We start from the raw sequence: 21,174 nt of genomic DNA on the forward strand, positions 1-21,174 counted from the left end.
CAGTTCTGTGAGCAAGGTCCCAGCCAATGACGAGGGTCAGGTGGGTGCTGACGTCATCACTGGCAACCCAGTCCCGTCACCTTCCGGCCCGCCCCGCGGGGCGTCCTTAGCAACCCGCGCGCTCGCTCTTAGCCCCGCCCCGTGGGAAGCAAGGCAGTATCTGCGCTTGCGCGCGGCCGCAACCGCCAGTCAGCTTGCTTCCCCACCCTTCCCTGCCCCCTCCCCTCGCCTTCTCCTCCCCTTCCTCCTCCTCCTCCACCACAGCCGCCTTGAGCGTGACGCGAACATGGAGCCTGAAGACCTGCCGTGGCCGGGCGAGCTGGAGGAGGAGGAGGAAGAGGGGGAGAAGGAAGAGGAGGAGGAAGAAAAGGCGGTGGGAGACATCGTTGCAGTGGACGAAGACTATGTAGTGGAGGAAGACTATGTAGTGAAGGAAGGCTATGTAGTGGAGGAAGACCATGCGGAGGCGGAGGACGGAGCGGTGGTGGAGGACGAAGCGGTGGTAGCGGACATAGCGGCGGAGGTCGAGCCCGCGGAGGTCGAACAGGCGGAGGTCGAGCCGGCGGAGGTAGCGGAGCAGGAGGACTCAGTGAAGTCGGACGAGACCGTGCTGGTGGAGGAGGTGGAGGAAGAGGCCAGGCCGGAGTTGAACGTGGATTTCGACTTCGAGTTCCAGTCTCGTGAGAGTATCGACGACGAGGAGGAGGACGAGGAGGCCAAGGCCTGGCTGCAGGCGCCCCCCGAAGCGAGTTTCTCTCTGCCCCCGCCCCCGCGGCACAGCTACCTGACGGGCGAGCGGACCAGCAGGGAGAAGGTGAGCGGGGCCCGGACGAGGCGCGGGGTCGCGCGAGGGGGCCGCGCGAGGGCCCGTCCCGCGCGCAGGGGCGCCCGGCCCCGCACCCCGGCCCTGCCTGTCACCGTGCCTGACAGGCAGCCAGCTTCGCAAGGAGTTTAGGGGTGCTGCTTGCCTCTGGGGCCCGGATTCAGCCTGGTGACTGGCCTTCTTTTCTTCCCGGATCCCCCCATCTCGGGTTTCATTTCCCCCGCTCCCCCCTCGGTGGGCCCCCGGCCTTTTGAACCGAGGCAGCTGTTCGGAGGCGCCCCTCCCGATTCCCCAGAGCCAGTAGTTTATCGCTTGTGCAAGGAGGTGGGGCTTACGGTTTCCCGCGTTGTTCCCGAGCGAGTGGTTACCTGGGATACAGCTTGTTGGGGAGACGGGCCTGAATCCCCCAGAGTAATTAGTGAGAGGTGTCGAGAGGCTCTGCACCTTCGTTGGTAGTTATTGTGGTGGGGATCCCCAGACGCTGGGAGCGAGTTCGAATGCCAGAGTCTCCAAACACTCTGGGAAAACGAGAATCACAATGCTTTTGTGGACAAAGGAGAAAGAGCTGGGTTTAGGGGCGATCTGTGAAGATGACTTTGAAACTACCATAGATACACTGCTTTTCAAGTAGCACAACCTAGCTGGAGGAGTGGCTCAATTGATCGAGTTTGTTTAGCTTGCCGAGTTCATGCTGTTGCTTTTTTTTTTTTTTCTTCTGCAGGCTGGCTCTCTGCGACTTCAGCCACACTTCCACTTCTGGTTTTTTTTTTCTTTTTTTAGTGGTCCTCAGATCTTGATCCTCAGATCTTGACCTCCCATAGTCTAGGATTACAGGTTTGAGTCGCCAGTGCCCGGCTGGTCTTTAACGTTTTTGTTTTTGTAGGTTGTGGGGCCTGAACGCTGGGCCTGGGCACTGTCCCTCAGCTCTTCAGCTCAAGGCTAGCACTCTACCACTTGAGCCACAGCTTTTTCTGCTTATGTGGTGCTGAGGAATTGAACCCAGGGCCTTATGCTTTTAAGGCATTCACTCTACCACCGAGCAATCTTTCCAGCCCCGGTCTTTAACTTTTCTTTTTTTTGGGGGGGGGGTCCAGTCGTGAGGCCTGAACTCTGGACCTGGGTGCTGTCCCTCAGCTCTTTAGCTCAAGGCTAGCACTCTACCACTTGAGTCACAGCGCCACTTCTGGCTTTTTTCTTTTTGCTTATGTGGTGTTGAGGAATCGAACCCAGGGCCTCAGGCATGCAAGGCACTGAGCCACCTTCCCAGCCCCCTGGTCTTTAACTTTTAATGGAGTCATGAACAGTGTTTGGGAATCTGTGCATTAATTTCCTGTTCTTCCCTTATCCCCTTCACTTATATTCTGTAGCCTCCATTCAGTGTTCAACATCTTCCAGGTTAACATTTCACAGAAGAGCCTTGTACTTTGTCAGTCTTACACCATTCTTATGAAAAATACTGGAGCCGTGGGCTGGTGGCTCATGCCTGTAATCCTAGCTACTCAGGAGACTGAGATCTAGGATCATGGTTCACAGCCACCCGGGGCAGAAAAGTCCGTGAGACTCTGATCTCCAATAAACCACTAGAAAACCGGAAGTGGCGCTGTGGCTCAACTGGTGGAGCACTGGCCTTGCCCTGAAGAGTACAGGGACAGCGCCCAGGCCCAGAGTTCAAGCCCCACAACTGACCAAAAAAAAAAAAAAAAAAGATAAATACTGGAATGATTTTTAACCCCTAGAACCATTATATAGGAATTCTTTTGTGTTTGAAAATACTGAAACTTATACATCTGGATTCCTTTCAGGTTGTAATTTATGCACATAAACTTAGACCTGGGTTAGTTTTAGTAATTTGTAATTTTCCTAGAAACATCATGTTAGCAAGGATTTCTGTTTAATTATAATGCAGTGCCTCACAGTATTGTTCATTTCATATATCATTATTTTTTCATTCCCAGTATTGTGTAATTATGTTTATTTTGCTCTTGTTTTCACTAGGTAGGGGCTTATTTTCCATCAAAGGAGCAGCTGTTGGAGTTTTAAAATTTTCATTGTTTCAGTTTACTAATTTTTTTTCTTGAGAGGTCAAATCTGGAGTCTTTATTAGAAAGCCAGTGACTGAGGAGGATACATGGCCCCAAGAAACTTGTAGCTGGGCTAGGAATGCAGCTTAGTGGTAAAGTGTTTCCATAGCATTCATGAAGCCCTGGGTTTGTTTCCTCAGTACCACATAAACAGAAAAAGCTGGAAGTGGTGCTGTGGCTCAAGTGGTAGAGTGCTAGCCTTGAGCAAAAGAAGCTCGGGGACAGTGCCTAGGCCCTGAGTGCCTAGGCCAAAACTAAGACTTGCAGCATGAATACACTTAATACTGGTAGCAAATTCAGCCAGGAGGATAATAAATAACAGAAAAACAATCAAAACAAACTAATGGAGAGTTGGAGAGTTTTGCCATGGTGATCTGAGGAGAGTCGGGACTTGCAGCATGGCCAGGTGTGGTGACTCATGTCAGTAATCCTTGCTATTTGGGCTGAGATGGGGCGGGGAGGGAGGAATTGTGGTTCAAATTCAGCCTGGGTATAAAGTTCACAAGACCGGATCTCAACCAAAAATAAAGCTGGGTGTGTTGGTATCTGCCTGTTTTCCCAGTTATGAGGGAAGTGTAAATAGGATCCTAGTCCAGGGTAAACAGGGTAATATAAAGCAAAAAGAGCCACATTTCCAACTCTTTTTTTTTTTTTTTTGTCCATTGTGGGGCCAGAACTCTGGGCCTGAGCACTATCCCTCACCTCTTCAGCTCAAGGCGAGTGCTCTACTGCTTGAGCCACAGTACCACTTCCAGTTTCCTAGTGGTTTATTGGAGATAAGAGTCTCACAGACTTTCCTCCCCAGGCTGGCTTTGAACTGTGATCCTCAGATCTCAGCCTCCTGAGTAGCTAGGATTATAGGTGTGAGCCACTGATACCTGGCTTTCGGCCCAACTCATATAAAAATATTTTACAGATTTATTGGGTTATTCATATGTCATACAATTTAAAGTATGCAATTCAGTAGCTTTCATTATCTTCATAGATTGGTATTATTATAGTTGATTTTAGAACATTCTATACACCTTAAATGAAATTCCTGTATTCTTTAGTAATTAATACCTTTTTTATCCCAGTAAGCCACTGTTAACACTACTTTGTCTCTATAGATTTATATATTCTATGTATTTCATATGAGTGAAAAGATAGTAATAATGTAATATAGTAATATATGTAAGGGCTGGGAAGGTGGCTCAGTGATAGAGTGCTTGCCTTGCATGCATGAGGCCCTGGGTTCCCGATTCCTCTGCATCACATAAGCAGAAAAAGCCAGAAGTGGCGCTGTGGCTCAAGTGGTAAAGTGCTAGCCTTGAGCTTAAGAGCTGAGGGACAGCGCCCAGGCCCAGAGTTCAGGCCTCTGACCCAAAAAACAAACAAAAAAAACCCAGTATATATATATATATATAGTAATATATGTGAGTTTTTTTTTTGTGACTGGCTTCTTTAGTTTACCATGATGTTTTTATGATTCATTGTGTAGCATGTATCAGTGTATACCTTTATCTTTTTGGGCCTGTCTGGGGTTTGAACTCAGTACTTCATCCTTGCTGATTAGACACTGTACCCACTTGAGTTACACTTCAAACAGTTTTTTTTTGTTTCTGAGATAGGGTCACACTTTTTTTCTTGGAATGGCCTGAAACTGAGATTGTCCTTGAAAGGAAATTAACCTAAAAGACCTTGAGGACAAAGTCAGGTAGAGAGAGAGGTTTATTGCCAGCAGGGCTGACTAGACCAAGTTCTCAGGAGGGAGAACTTGGAGCCATCTGGCTCCTAGGAGGACCCTTTTTATACTGTTGGGGCTGGAGCTGGGAGGTGCCTCACCGGCCCTTCAGGGAGCTTAGGTCTGGGTGGGGGATGGGAGGTAGGGGGGGGGTTGCTGACTTACAATATGTACTATACCAGGCAGGGAGTATGGGCTGGAGGTTGTTTCTTAGCTACTTCCTGTTGAGAGGGGGTGAGGTAGTCATTTGGGGGTGGGGGCACAGGTACTGTGCAAGAAGTTGACCCAAAGTGGTTATGAAGATGTTACTTGTCCAGAGAGGGATCCTCTGGTTCCTCGACTGGAGGAAGACTGGATTTGTAGAGACTGGGGTCCTGTTAGCTTGGAAGTGTATGAAGGTTGATCAGGTAGGTGACATTTGACGTGGCGGATGAATCAAATGTGGACAGCCCTGAACCTGCACCACAGTGGGAGTAGAGTTACTAGATAGTGTCCTTTCCATTTACAGAAAGCTTGGTGGAACTAGGTGCTTGTGGCAGGTGATTCTTTGAAATGTATGCTAGGTCCCCAGCATTGATGGAGGGCCTGGAGGACAATGTGGAGGGCATAGGGCTATATTTATCCGTGTATTTCCAAAGAAGAGTACGCAGGTGCTGAAGGAGAGAAGACAGCATTTGGGGGTGCGGGTGAAGGTCTGAAGCCTGAAATAGAGGAGGCAAAGGTGGGTGGCCATACATAATTTCAAAAGGACTTAATATTAGAGGCTTTTTTTTTCCTTTCTTTTTTTTTTTGTTGGTCATGGGGCTTGAACTCTGGGCTTGGGAGTTGTCCCTCAGCTCTTCAGCTCAAGGTGAGTGCTCTACCGCTTGAGCTACAGCGCCACTTCTGGTTTTCTGGTGGTTTATTGGAGACAGTCTCAGGGTCTTTCCTGCCTGGGCTGGCTTTGAACCATGATCCTCAGATCTCAGCCTCTTGAGTAACTAGGATTACAGGCGTGAGCCACCAGCACCCAGCTTACCAGCAACTCTTGAAGGGAGAGAATATGGGAGGGAGGCATAGTCTGTAGCCCCTTATAGGTTTGTAACTCAGGTGATGGTGGGAGAAGATAGTTAGGGCTGCACCAAAGGTTAGCTTCTTTGCTTCCTGTATTAAAACAGAAGAGGAGGCTAGGACTCTGAGGCTAGGAACCCAGCTCCTAATGGGAGGGTCTAGGGGTTTTGACAAATAACTGGTGCAAACAATGTCCGATCTGCTGACTTGAAACTCCCAATGCAAATCCCTGGTTTTCAGTTATATATAGAAAGAACAGGTGTGAATGATCCGGCAGCCTGAGGGCAGGGGCCTGGAATAAGACCAGTTGAAGCCTCCTAAAAGGAGAAATGAGAGTGGAGGGGGACAAAAGAGGTTCCTCAGGTGACCCTCCAGCTGCTTCATATAAAGGACGGGTTAAGAGGGAGTATTTAGGGATCCAGGACCTGAGGTAGCCAGCTAGACCCAAAAAGGATAGAAGCTCAGACTTAGTGGAGGAGGGTAGGGTAATTAGTAATCAGGTGTTTCCTGGGGATAGTAATAACTTTGTGCGTGGAGTAAATTGAACTCCCAGATAAGCCACAGACTGCTGAGTGACCTGTACCTTATTGGGTGAGATTTGGTATCCCTGAGAGGCTAGAAGTTAAGCGTTACTGTAAGGTTGTAACATAATAGCTTGGTGGGACTGCAGAAGAGAATATCATCTATATATTGGATAAGGGTGGATGGTTTTAAATTTAGGTCTCTTAAATTCCTTGCTAAAGCTTGGCCAAACAGGTGGGGACTATCCTGGAACCTCCCTGTGGGGTTCAGGTGAGCTGAATTGAGGTTTGGGTAACAGGGTCAGTCCATGTAAAGGCAAAGAGGTTCTGGGAAGAGGGAGACAAAGGGGTAGTAAAAAAGGCATCTTTTAAGTCCAATTGGCAACCGTCACAGGGATTATGGAAAGCAGCATGTAAGGGTTGGACACAATAGGGTATAAGGGGATAATGGCCAAGCTGTTAAGCTCAGCTATTGCTAAGATGGGGGTATTATTAGGAAAGGGGGACGTAAAAACCCTTTTCTCAGTAAGTCTTGAACAATTGGTTGCAGTCCCAGAAGACTGTGGGAGAGGATATGGGGCTGTGAAGGGAAGTGTTGGGGGGGTCCCTCAGGTAGATGTGAATTAGAAGGGGGTGGTGTTTAGCAATAGAAGGGTTGTGAGTATCCCACACTTTCACCTCAGAGGGTGGAAAAGGGAAATCTGAGGAGTCACTAGGTGAGCCTACTAAAGCCATCAACAAGGAGATTGTGGGTGAGGCTGAATCATTGTCATGTTTTGCCAATTGGGAAGGGCATAGGATAGAGGCTCCAAACTTGATCAAAAGGTCTCTGCCCAACTGCAGTAATTGACAGTGGAAAATAAGGTCACTCCAGAGAAAAGACAAATGCCGGGGTTTTTTTTGGGGTGGGTGGGTGGGTTTATAAGGTTTTCCCTCCATCCTGACTATGGAGGTATTACAGAGGTTGAAGTAAGGAGGCTAGATCTGAAGTAAGGAGGCTAGGTCTGGCCAGCGCTATATTGGCCACATGGTGGATTGTAGGGTCTGGCAACTTGTCTTCGTGCTGTGGGAAGGAACAGCACCCCCCCCCTCCCGCCCGGCATCACCTGCCTCCCTGGTAATGGGCATGCCCAGACCTCTGGAGGCAGGAGTAGGCACTTGGCTGATTGGTTACTGAATCTGAATCTGTCAGTCCAGTACTGGCCTGGGACTGAGAATTTCCCTGGGCTAACCTATTTAGGCCTGGACCAGCCTATCCTCCAGGACACCATGCTATGTGTGTCTCTGTGATCGTGTCCTGTGTCCTGGCTCGTCTCCAGTCATCATGGCATCCCAATTCAGCTCTCCATTGGAGCTGAATTGGCTTGTTGGTATTGTTTTTGTTATTTCTTTCCTCTTTAGCATGTTTCCTAGCTGTGTTATGTGTATTGAGTGCTGCAGGCCTTTGTAACAACTGGCGGCCTGCAGCCTGTTAACTGTATAATAAAGACTCCAATATTCTATATTTTAAAATGTGGCTTCTGGATGCTGGGGGCCGGTGGCTCACGCCTGTAATCCTACCTACTCCGGTTCAAAGCCGGCCCGGGCAGGAAAGTTCATGAAACTCTATCTCCAATAAATGACCAGAAAACAGAAAGTGGCACTGTGGCTCAAGTGGTAGAGTGCTTGCCTTGACCTGAAGAGATGAGGGACAGCGCCTAGGCCCAGAGTTCAAGCCCCACGACCAACAAAAAACATCATTGTCCGCAGACTTGGGGTCTAGGTTAATATACTGAAGGGAGGGTCTGACTCAATCTGGCCCAAAAGGCAGATGGGTTTTCATTTTTGTCTTGTATGACCGCAGTCATTTTGTTATAGTTGATGGCTTTGCAGCCTGCCTATTAGAGACCCTTAATTATACAGGCAGTAAAATGATTTCACCTTTGGCGACCAGTAGGCGAAGGGGGGGGGGAATTGTAATCCCCGTGAGGCTCCTGGTGGGGGCACTGCCTAAATTGCAATTGGATGATTGGGAATGGTCTGGTGGATGGGCCTTCCTCCCCACCCCCCCCCCCCCGACTGGTGCTACATACCCACACTCATTGTTATCAGAAAAGATAATTTGCAGAATTGCAATTTGAATTTAGGATTTGTTTTATGTCCTAATAATAGTGTATTCTGATGCATAGCCCATTTGTTATTGAGAAGAATATATATTGTATTATTATTAGTTGTAGTGTTCTGTGTATACATGTTGTAAATATGCTCTCCAAGAGCCACAGGAGTCACAACGATAGACATGAAAATGATGAATTGTCTCAGCAAGGCAAAATTTACCTGTGCAGAAAGGCACGCCATCACACAAAAATCTGGCAAGGAAGCACACAGAATAGGCAGTCTGCTCTGATATTACTAAGGCAGCAGGACCTGCCCCTCTGCTCAGATTGGTTGAGCTCAGGTTCACAATAGATTGGTTGAGCTCAGGTTCACAATATGCTGGAGATTTGCTAGTTTGAATAGGGAAAATATATTTATATAAGATTTTTGAAATAAGATTAATAGTTCACTAGTAATCTTTTTTTTTTTTTTGGTCCGGTTGTGGGGCCTGAACTCTAGGCCTGAGCACTGTCCCTCAGCTCTTCAGCTCAAGGCTAGTGCCCTACCACTTGAACCACAGTGCCACTTCCGGCTTTTTTCTTTTTGCTTATGTGGTGCTGAGGAATCGAACCCAGGGCCTCAAGCATGCAAGGCAAGCGCTCTACCACTGAGCCAACTTCCCAGCCCCTCACTAGTAATCTTAAAATATACCCATACCTTCTGTTATTATTTGTACAGTCTGGGCAAGTCCTAATTCTATCTTGACAAGATACCAGTATAAGACAAAACATTATATTTCAAAAAATTCTTTCTTATCCCAAAGCTGTTCCTCTTTTCCTGAACAAGAACCCAGCTATGAGGTCAAAGCAGGAACTTTTAAAGCAGTACACTTTGATAGACAGTTTTTCTCACAATACATGTTAGGTTCAGTTGATCTATAGTGTTATTCAAGGTTCCTGCTGCTTTATTAACTTTTTGTCTTATGTCTAACCATTCAATGTCTACCATTATTGTAGAGCTAGCTTTGTTCAGTTAGCTTTAAATTAGCTTTAAAAGCCAATTAGCTTTAAATATTTGAGCTCTGATGTTGTAAATGTGTATTTTTTAAACATTAACTATAAAATATTAAAATATACAGGTAATAAAAACATTGAATATGTTTATGTTAATTGTTTTATTGGTGAATTGACCCTTTTGTTATCATATCCTTGTGTTTTATATGTGATTTGACAGATATTAGTACTCCTGTCTTCTGGTTACCATTTACATGGAATATCTTTTGGTATTTTTTTTAATCAGTCTACTTGTGTTCTTAGTTTCAATATGAATAGTGAATATTTTAAAAATAGTGTACATTTTGGCCCTCTTTTTTTTTTTTTTTTTTTGCTAGTACTGGGGCCTGAACTCAGGCTGAGAGCTGTTCCTGAGCTTTTTTTGCTCAAGGCTAGTGCTTCTACACCTCTACTTCCTGCTTTTTGCTGATTAATTAGAAGTAAGAGGCTTTGAACTAAAACATTCAGATCTCATCTTCTGTTTTCTTTCTTTCTTTCTTTTTTTTCCAGGTCCAACTTTTTGCTTTTGCTTAGTGGGTAACACTTACCAACTGAGCCATGCTTCCAACCCCTTATGAGCCTTGTGAATAGTTAGGATCACAGATCTGAGCCACTGGTTCCCAGCTTTAATTTTTAAATTAACTTAGAGACAATCTTGCTTTATACTATGTGCTTGCCTGAACTTTTTTTTTTTTTTTTTTCCTGGTCATGAGGCCTGAACTCGGCCTGAGTTCCTTTTGCTGAAGGCTAGCACTCTACTGTCTGAGCCAGCCACAGTGCCACTTCCAGCTTTTTTTGTGAGAGAGAAGAGTCTCACAGATTTTGCTGCCTGGACTGGCCTTGAACACGATCCTCAAATCTTAGCTTCCTGAGAAGCTAGGGTTAGAGTGTGAGCCACCAGTTCCTTGAGCTTGATGTGTAATTCAGTTTTGCCTAAAACTTTGATCATCCTGCTGAGATTACAAACATGGACCTAGCTGTTTTTTTGTTTTGTTTTTGTTTTTTTTTTTGGTGGGGGTGGGTATTGAATTCAGGGACTCAGGGCCTTGTGCTTGTTCAACATTCACAGTTTGTGTTCTACCACTTAAGCCAAGTCCATTCTGGCATTTTACCGCTTAATTTGAGATTTGACATTTCTGTCAAGGTTGGTTTTGAACCTTGTTCTGCCAGGTCAGCCTCCTGAGTAGATAGGGTTACAGGTGTGAGTCATTGAAGTCAAGCTATGTCATTTAAAAAATAATCTGTTGCTCAAGTGGTAGAGTGAGTGCTAGCCTTGAGCTGAAGAGCTGAGGGACAGTGCTCAGGCCCAGAGTTCAAGCCCCATGACCGACAAAAAAAAAATTGTTGATTATATCTGTTTATATTTTTACTGTAAGTACCATTTTCCTGATTTTTTTGTCTTGTCCTCCTTTAACATGCTTAAAGGTTCTAGAATCTTTGTTAAGCAAGGCGGAGACGTCTGTTTCATTAGGGTTAATTTTTACAGACTTTATTTTGTTTGTTCAAATGGGTCACATTTTTTCCTGTTTCTTGTATTCAAAGTGCTTTGTTGAAAGTTAGGTATTTGAAGATTGGTTTTGTGAAAAGGGAACATCTTTACTAATCAGCCGGGGTGAAGGACCATGCATGGTCCTTTGTACATCTTTTTTGAGCATGTCTACCATGGATCTGTATATGTGATTTTATTCCAGTTCTTCCATATGTTCAATTAAAAATTTTTTTATTGCCCCCAAAGTTTCATACTTGCTTTCCTGATGGCTTGAGTTTTTCTGTTATATTCTACCTATAATCTCTCTCTTCCACTACCTGTGCAGTGTTGAGGCCCTGCAACTCTCATGCCATAGGTCCACCAGAGCTTATAGTGATCTTCAACCTGAAATTTAAACCATACCTATTCCTAGCAGTGTTCTGAGTTAGGTGAGACAGAAACAAATCCCTTGTCAGCCTCAAGACAAGCTAGTTCATTGCAAGTTCTACTCCTTCCATCCTGATTTAAAAATGGAAATGAGGTAACTTCTTCCCTACTTTTCATGTTGTGGTGGGTTGTGAGTGGGACAAGCATGAGAAAAAGCACCATTAAATTCACTAGTGTTTTTGAGTATATCTCTTTCTTGCTTAAACATACACTTGGTTCTGCAGCTTCTCTGAATTCTAGGGTTAACACAGGACTTTGTTACTTATGTGGTATTTACTTAAATGAGTGCCAGGAACTTACTAGTATACCATCTTGTTCTCATTTTGTCTTTGGTTGAATTTAGTGTCACTTTGAAAGATTTTTTTTATTGTTGATTTAATTTATTTGATTGATTTTGATTAGTAACAATTCATTTCTTAATATATATTCGTTTGAAAGTTGTCCACTTTTTGTGAATCTCATATTGCTATAAACATTTCCCTCTTAAGTCTTTCTTTTTTAAAATGTTTGGTTGTGTTGGAATTTAAACACAGGACTTTGTCAATTTTGCTAGGCAGACATTCTTACCCCTGAGCAATGATTTAGCCCTTTTTTGTACTGATTATTTTGGGATAGAGTTTTCTGTTTTGCTTGGGTTCTTGCATAGACCATGATCTTCCTATTTTACGCTTTTTTTTTTTCTATACTGGGATAACTGGCATGTGCCACAGTGTCCAGCTTCTATTCAGATCAAGACTCATGAACTTTTTTTTTTCTTTTGGCCCGTGTTGCCTGAACCATGATATCCCCTCTTGATCTCAGCCTCCCTTGTACTTGAGATGACAGATGAATTACTCTGGTTGGGAAGGGTCTCTTGAACTTTTCGTGTGGGCTAGTTTAAAACAGGATCCTTTGAATCTCAATCTTTTTTTTTTTTTTTTTTTTGGGTCCGGTTGTGGGGCCTGAAGTCTGTGCCTGGGTACTGTCCCTCAGCTCTTCAGCTCAAGGCTAGCACTCTACCACTTGAGCCACAGTGCCACTTATAGCTTTTTTTTTTTTGCTTATGTGGTACTGAGGAATTGAACCCAGGGCCTCACGCATGCAAGTCAAGCGCTCTACCACTGAGCCACCTTCCCAGCCCCTTGAATCTCAATCTTTGATAGCCAGGGTTACCGTTTTGTGTGTGTGTGTGTGTGTGTGTGTGTGTGTGTGTGTGAGAGAGAGAGAGAGAGAGAGACAGACAGACAGACAGACAGACAGACAGACAGACAGAGACAGAGAGATTTACTGGAGCTTGAATTCAGGGCCTAGGCAGGGTCCCTGAGCTTTATTTACCTAAGGCTGGTGCTCTACTATTGGAGCTATAGCTTCATTTCTGGCTTTTTTGTGGTAAATTGGGAGATAAAGGTCTCATGAACTTGCCTGCTCATGCCAGCTTTGAATCATGATCCTTAGATCTCAGCCTTCTGAGTATCTAGGCTAATAGGCATGAGCTACTGGTGCTAGTTTGATTTTTGTTTTTGAGAAGGTCTTTACCTAGTTTATGCTGGCCTTCATCTTGAAATACTGTAGCATCTGCCTCTTAAGAGCCAGAATTAATGCCAGGATCAATTATATGTTGAAATCACAGCAATTTGTTGATCATATCTTTATTTTTTTTTACAATTTTTTCGTCGTCGTCGTCGTCGTCGTCGTCGTCGTCGTCATCATCATCATTATCATTGCTGGTACTGGATCTTGAATTTAGGGCCTTGATACTATCACTTAACTTTCTCATTCAAGGCTAGAGCTCTAACTCTTGAGCTGCAGCTCTACTTCCAGTTTTTATGTTCAATTGGAGATGAGAGTCTTAGGGACTTGCCTGTCCTACTTGCTTTGAACTGTGATCCTCAGATCTCAGCCTCCTGAAGAGCTAAACTTATTATTATTTTTTTGGTTGGTTGTGGGGCTTGAACTCTGGGCTTGAGTGCTGTCCCTCTGCTCTTCAGCTCAAGGCAAGCACTCTACTGTTTGAGCCACAGCACCACTTCTGGTTTTCTAGTGGTTTATTGGAGATAAGAGTCTCACAGACTATCCTGCCCAGGCTGGCTTTGAACTGCGATCCTCAGATCAGGATTATAGGCGTGAGCCACTGGCTGAGCTAAACTTATATAGGCATGAGCTACCACTGTCTGGCTCTTTTTTTTTTTTTTAAGTTTATTATTTTCTGTTTTTTTTTTCTTTGTTCTTTTTTGAATTTCTTTTCCTTAAAATTTTTTTTGGTGGTACTTAGGTTTGATCTCAGGGCTTTTGGTATTCTGTTAGAAATGTCTCAGGGTGTTGGGGTGCTATATATGAATAAGGACACTAACTTAAAAGGAATTCAGAAAGGCAAAGTTTACTTCTGTAGAAGGATGTGCCATCAGTCAGAAATCTGGCAAGCAAGTACACTGTGAATGGGCAGGCTGCTTCTTTTTTATCTCTAACCCAATAGGTCCAGCCCCTCTGCTTAGATTGGGAAAGCTCTGTTAGGTTCACAGTTGTAAAAGGATGTGACTAAATTAATAGGACACAATTAAAATTCAAGGAGCATCTAACAGGATATTTTAAAGTGAAGTAGGAAAAAGATGAAATTAAAATGTTTTATGTTTTCCCATTTCCCTCTGATTCTGTGTCCTCCTACCTTCCCTCAGATGTGTGCACACATATACCATATATGTGGTCAAGAACATGGAGTCATTTAGCAATGATATGACAAAATGAGTGGAAGTCCTTTGTTTCTCGAGTCCTGTTTACTTTGTCATCTTGCATTTTGACTTTAGCATCCACTTATTAGGAAGACCATGTGCCATTTGCCTCTTTGCTCTTGGCTTACCATGCTCAAAATGATTTTTTTTAGTTCCATCCATTTCCCTGTATATTCCATTATTTTGTCCTTTCTAATGGCTTCATAATATTTCATGGTATATAGGTACCACAAATTTTGGATCCACTCATCTGTAGTGGGGCATCTGGGTTGTTACCATATATTGGCTACTGTGAACAGTGCTGCAATGAACATGGAGGTACATGTGTCCTTGTATCTTGGTTCCTGTTGCTCAGGGTAGATGCCTAGGAGTGGTATGGCTGGGTCATAGGGGAGGTCTATATTTAGCTTTCTGAAGTACCTCCAGACTGCTTTCCAAAGTGGTTGTATTAGTGTGCATTCCTACCAGCAATAATTGTTGGCTGAATTTAGGATGTGGGCCGCTCTGATTGGGGTAAGGTGTATCTTTGGAGCCAGGGATGATGAACATTTTCTCATGTGTTTCTTTGCTATTTTTATCTTCTGAGAAGTCTCTCTTTAGCTCCTTTGCCCATTTAATGATTGGTTAGTTAGATCTGGGAGGGGTTAGTTTCTTGAGTTCCCTGTATTTAATGGATATTAGGCTCTTGTCTGATATATTGCTGGTAAATATTTTTTCCCAATTAGTTGGCTGTCTTTCTAGTTTAGTTGCTCTTTCTTTCGCTGTGTAGAACTTTATTATTTTGATAGTCCCATTTATTGAGTCTCTCCAATTTGTTTTGACCCTGGGACTCTGTTCAGGAAGTTCATACCTGTCCTTATAAGTTCAAGTGTCTCTCCTACTCTGTCCTGAAGTACTTTCAGAGTGTCAGGTTTGATGTTAAGATCTTTAATCCATTTTGAGTTGATGTTAGTGCATGGTGGCAGGCTAGGGCCCACTTTTAGTTTTCTGCATGTGGTCACCCAATTTTTCTGTGCTGATTATTTTTGAGATAGAGCTTTTATTTTTACATGTGCATCTGGACCACAGTCTGCCTCTTGCAGGCTTCCTATGTAAGCTGGCATAACAGGTGCAACCATGGCCATCTTCCATTGAGACCGAGTATCTTGGACTGTGCTTACCAGGAACATGATCCTTCTGATCTCAGTCTCCTAGGTATCTAGGATAACAGGTGTGTGCTACTGCATCCTGGTATGATTGAGAAGGTTCTTGTGAAATTTTCTTCCTGGCTGGGCCATGAACCATGATATCAGCTCCCAAAATAGCTAGAATAATAGATAAGAGCCAGTGTAGCTTGACTCTAACCATACTGTTTTCTATACTTTTTTTTTAAATTTTGGTCTTTTTATGACTTAGTTATATTTGTTCTAAATAATGTAAGTTTACAAATAACATACTTAAAATGTGGCTTCTTTAAACAAATGAATTAGTACATTTATATACCATTATTGCAGATAAACAATTTCATCCATCTTATTTTGTCTTTTTTAATACTGTTTTTCTGTGCTTTTTTTCCTCACCTGTTTTGCTTCTGAAATTGAATTTGATTTTGTAGGTTGGGACATTATACAGAAGAGGTATAAATTTTAGCCCTAAACCTATATGAGAGTTGGTTTATATACCTTAGAGAACCTATGTGACATCTGACTTTGTCATTACTTAATTGTTGTTCTGATTTTTAATTTCTTTCTTTAGTACTAAGTGTTACTAGTCTGTTTATGTTTGCTTTTGGTTTGCAGATTGTTCCACTGACCTGTAATATATGGCAACAGCCATTATATCAAGGCAATGTTAGAACACAAAGTTCTGATACCAGTTTTGTCTCATTGGAAACAACAAGCCAGTGGAGTTCTGAGGATGATCAGGTATGTTTGTAGATCAACTGGTAAACTATTTTTGTTTTTTGATTAGCAGCACAAGAAGTTTGCTATGAGTAGGTGAAAAATATATTAATATTTTCTGTGTTTCTTTATCTTTCTGTCACATTTTCAAAGTCAACTTTATTGTTGTCTAAATCAAATGTAGCGATAATCTTTCTTTTAAGTGTATACTTTGTCAGGTGAACTTTTTGGTGGTATTGGGGTTTGAACTCAACACTTCTTGCTTTATACATGCCATACCTTTTAGAGCCAAACTTCTATTTTTGTTATTTCCTATTTTTCACTTAGGAAGTCATCTTTTAGCCCTGGAGCACTCTCTACCTATGGTTTTTTTTTTTTTTTTTTTGGTTGGTCTTGTACTCTGAGCCTAGGCACTATGAGCTCTTCAGCTCAAGGCGAACACTCTACCACTTCTGGTTTTCTAGTGGTTAATTGGAGACTCTTCTCAGGAACTTTCCTGCCTGGGCTGGCTTTGAACCATGATCCTCAGACCTCAGCCTCTTGAATAGCTAGGGATTACAGGCATGAGCCACTGGCACCTGGCTCCTCATAAGTTTTTTGAGTAGTTGGGATGGCAGGTATGCACCAATGTACAGCTTCTTGGTTGAGATGCAATCTTGCTGTCAGTTTGCGTAGGCTGGCCTTAAATCTCAATCTTTCTTTTCTCTGACTCCCAAATAGTTGTAATTACAGGTGTGAGTCACTATCTATGAGTTGATAATCTGTCTAATGAGCTGATGATATATAGTATAGTATACTATAATATGTAACATATATATCAAAAAATGTATATAAGCAGATCTGTGTATTCATTGTTGTTCTGGGTTTTTGTTTTTGTTTTTTGGTGTGTGTGTGTGTCTGTGTGTCTGTGTGTCTCTTAGTCTGTCAGTGCTGTTCCTGAGCTTTTGTGCCCAGAGCTAGCATTTTACCACTTAAGCCACAGTTCTGCATCCAGCTTTTTTTTTTTTTTTTTTGAGGAAGAGTCTCACAGACACTTTTTGCTCAGATTAGCTTTGAACTGTGATCCTCAAGTCTCAGTCTCCTGAGTAGCTAGGATTAAGCCACCAGTACCTGTTTTTTGTTTTTGTTTTGTTTTGTTTTTGGCAGTTGTGGGGCTTGAACTCTGGGCCTGGGTGCTGTCCCTCAGCTCTTCAGCTCAAAGCGAGCGCTCTACCCCTTGAGCCACAGCACCACTTCCAGTTTTCTAGTGGTTAATTGGAGATAAGAGTCTCATGGACTTTTCTGCCTGGGCTGGCTTTGAACTGTGATCTTCAGATCTCTGCTCCTCTGTAGCTAGGATTACAGGCATGAGCCACCGGCGCCCGGCTTAGTACCTGGTTTTAACTATATTTTCTTAATATCTATGTGTTAGTCTAGCACTATGAGGTATTTTTTTCTTTGGTGGGTTTCTTCACATCTTGTTAAAAATATACTAACCTTATATACATGGGCCTATTTCTCCTCTCTGTGTTCCACTGATTTATCTTTATGCTAGTGTCATTCTCCTAATTATTGTACTGTTCTAAAATCAAATAGTAAGTTTCCCACATCCTTTTTTAGGAAAAAACAACAACAAACTTTTAATGCTAGATTCTCGAAATTTACAGATTTTAGTATTAATTTGTCAATTTCTATTTAAAGAGCCTGCTGCCATTTTGATTAAGATTTTATTGGTTACATAAATCAATTTGGAGTGAATTGACATCTTAACAATATTAATGACTCACTAAACTATTTAGATGTACAGGGGCTTGAACTTAGGGCCTTGAGATCTTGCTTAGTTTTTCTGCTCAAGGCTGGCACTCCACTGAGCTACACCTCTTCCTCTGGCTTTTTGCTGGTGAATTAGAGCTTGGATTTGCCTGCCCTGGTTATTCTTCAAACCTCAATCCTCATATCTTAGCCTCTTGAGTAGGTAGGATTATCAGAGTGACCCATCAGCATCTGGCTTGTCAGTATTTTATCTTCATTGTATTAGGCTTACATAGTCTGTTAGACTAATTGATGTAAAAATTTTTACTTTTTTGTAGTTCAGTACATGATTATAGAAATAGACATTGATCTTGGAGCCTGTGACCTTGCTAACCTCAATGACTAGTTTTACAAGTTTTTATATATTTTAAGGACTTTCTATGTTTCATATCAGCTATATTTCTTTTTTTTTAAAAATATATTTGCCTTATATTTCACTCTCTTCATCCCCCCCCCCCCTTAACTGTTACTGTACTGGTTAGGTTCTGCTTACTGATTACTTTGTGTTCTGACCCTACACCTATGAAAGCAACACTTGGGTAGTTGAATATGATAAATACTTTTGTAGCTACATTTGTGTTGCTGAATATAGTAAATATTGTTGTATTTTAACCTTAGGTTTAATGTATAATATTTGGTAATATTAATAATTGCAGAACTTCTTAAAATCACTTTTTCTTGACTTTTTCTGATTTTGTTTCTCCTCTTACAGCTATTCTTTCTCAGTGTCCTTTGCTGATTTTACTTCTTCTCAAATCATAGTTTGTAAGATATTAACCAGAATATGACTGTGGTTTGCCAAAAAAATTTTTTTTTGCATATCGTTTAAAAAATTTAGGAATGAGACATGCAAGACATAGCCAGCCACAGATCCGATTGCTTCCTAATTCTACAACAGAGGCATTTGTCTGTACATGTTTTAGGTCTCTCTCCTCATCCCCCAGTACTCTGGGATCTGACCACTGGCTTTATACTTGCCAGGCAGGTGCTTTACCACTTGAGCCACACTCTATCCTTTATTTATTTGTCTGTCATTGGGCTTGAACTCTGGGTGTGTGTGTGTGTGCTGTCCCTGAGCTCTTCAGCTCAAGGCAAGGCTCTGCCACTTGCGCCACAGCACAGCACCACTTTCGGTTTTCTGGTGGTTAATTGGAGATAAGAATCTCAGAGACTCTACTGTCTGGGCTGGCTTGAACCACAATCCTCATATCTCAGCCTCCTGAATAGTTAGGATTATAGGTGTGAGCCACCAGTGCCTTGTATGGAGATAGACTCTTTTACAGATTTTCTCTAGGCTGGCTTAGAATCCTGATCCTTCCAATTTCAGCTTCTTACGTAGCTTGAGATGATAGGCATGAACCACTGTGCCCAGCTATTGGTTTAAAAAGCGGTCTCTAGAACTATTTTACCTGTACTGTCCTTGAACTGAGATTCTCCTGATCTCAGCCTCTTTAGTAGCTAAAATTATAGCTATGAATCACTGGCTCTAGGCCATGAGTGAACATTTTAATATATATGTTAACTCAATTAATGACAGCATATTTTCTTTTAAAATTAATGTTTTAGAGAATGGAATCTTGGCATGGTCTTCTACAAGAAAAAAAGTCTTCTCCTCAAAGCTTGGATACATCCCAGACCAGGATTAATTTGAAAGCAGAAAGATCTAAAGTGACCGAGTCTTCCTTTTTGGAAGAAGGTGTGTTGACCCAATCAGAAGGCCAAGTGAAGAAATTGAGCTCTCCACTGCTAGGTAATGCTTCTGTATTTTTATCTAGTAGCAACGTCTCACATTTGTAAAACACTTTTGGGGGGGCTAAGACTTTTTGAGTTGAAGATCTCTATAGAGTTATACTCGAAGGAATTAGTTTTTGATTTTTCACATTGAGCGGCTAGTGTAGTTATATATGAAATGTTCAGTTGAAGAGTTAAGAATTAAGGCATATATTATCTTCAGGTTGGGACCAAAAAATTAGGAGAAAGAGATTAAGTGGCTTGCTTTATCTGAGAAGATCTTACTACTTTCCTTTTTTTGGTATAAAACAGATTTATTAGCTTCTTACCAAAAATAAACTTTAAAGTATCTTTCAAATGGTTTTATAGAGTTTTGTAAATTAGCATGAATAGGACTGAATTCAGCAAGTTCTTTTCAAATATGCCAATGCTGTCCAAATCAACATATTTAGTGCTAACATTCTAGGATTGACAATCAGTTCTTAATGACATTAAAGTCAGTTTTATGTCTGTGTTTTGAGAAAAATGTTTACAAAATTAAGAGTACCTTTGGGAGGAGTTTGGTAGATGTAATCACATTTGCAAGGCTGTCATACTAAAGAGGAAGCAACCCATTTTTAATTCATTCATAAATGTAAGTGTCCATAATTGCCCAATTTGTATTTATTTGATGCTAGGGACAGAAAGATGAAGTTACCTCCTTCTCTTTTCGAAAGGTTATTCAGTAAACACGTTATTCAGTAAAAAAGATTATTCAGAAAAGAACAATACAGTGGAATGAGGTATTATGATGATCTGGAGGGCAAGTCTATAAACTACAGCCCACACACTAAGGCTTGATTTTATACTGTCTAAGCCAAGAATGTACTTTTTTTTTCCCCCTTCAGGATCTTGATCTATAATAGCTCAGGCTGGCTTGAAACTTTCTATGTAGCCCAGGCTTGCCTTAAACTCAAGATCCTTGTATCTGAGCCTCCCAGTGCTTCGTTTTTCCAGCATGCCCAGCTACATTTTTATTTACTGTTGTTGTAGTACTGGGGATTGGACCCAGGCCTTATACGTGCTAGGCAAATCCTTTGCCACTGAGCTATGTGCTCCACCATTGTCATTTTTAAACAATTGTAAAAACAAAGAATATGTAATGTGTAACAGTCTGTATTTTATCCACCTAATATTTAAAACCTAGTATCTATTCTCTGACCCTTTACAAAGTGTTTGCTAACTCAGTGTTCAAGTTAAAATGAGCTCATATAGCTTAAACTGAGCTGTTGATCAATTTGATACCCGAAAAATGTCTATAAGAAGAAATATAACAGTAAAGTGAATTTATGCCACAGCAAAATGTCTTAACAAAATTGTAATACAAATTTCTATGATAGAAGGATTTCAGTACTGGGTTAAAGATTTCACTATGAGTTGATTAGTTGGAGATAGTCTATGACTTTTCTGCCTGGGCTAGCTTTGAACCATAATTCTCAGGTCCCAGCCTCCTGAGCTGCTAGGATTATGAGCCTGAATCCAGCTCAATTTCTCATTAAATTCAGTAAATAAATAAATCTGAGTTCTAACTAAGTGTAGCAGATATTTCACTTGGGATTGCGCTGTGAATGAAGTAGGCATCGATTGGGAGAAGCAAACAGACTGAAGATTCAAATGACAGTGAAGAATTGGGAAAATGTGAAGGGAATGAGAGCAGTGAGAATGTACTGGTACACTCAGGGCAGAAGACAACATAGTGAGCTCTGTGAACACTCATTGAGAACAGTGGCTTGAGGATGGAATCCTCAGTTTGTATGCAGTTGTAGACATTCTAAAATCAAGAAAGT

General features: G+C 42.2%; 1 protein-coding gene across 1 annotated transcript in view; it reads left to right on the top strand.

Annotated features, from left to right (window-relative positions):
* The first annotated feature begins 286 nt into the window (after positions 1–286).
* Alms1 (Alstrom syndrome protein 1) overlaps positions 287–21,174 on the top strand; it is a 120,624-nt gene continuing 99,736 nt past the window's right edge. Inside the window, exons 1-4 of the mRNA XM_013035792.1 lie at positions 287–406; positions 443–814; positions 15,725–15,850; positions 19,184–19,367. Coding sequence (XP_012891246.1) covers positions 287–406; positions 443–814; positions 15,725–15,850; positions 19,184–19,367 — 802 coding nt within the window. The remainder of the gene's footprint in view (positions 407–442; positions 815–15,724; positions 15,851–19,183; positions 19,368–21,174) is intronic.

Source organism: Dipodomys ordii, unplaced genomic scaffold, assembly GCF_000151885.1.
Source record: "Dipodomys ordii isolate 6190 unplaced genomic scaffold, Dord_2.0 Scaffold220, whole genome shotgun sequence".
Classification (NCBI taxonomy): Eukaryota; Metazoa; Chordata; class Mammalia; order Rodentia; family Heteromyidae; genus Dipodomys; species Dipodomys ordii.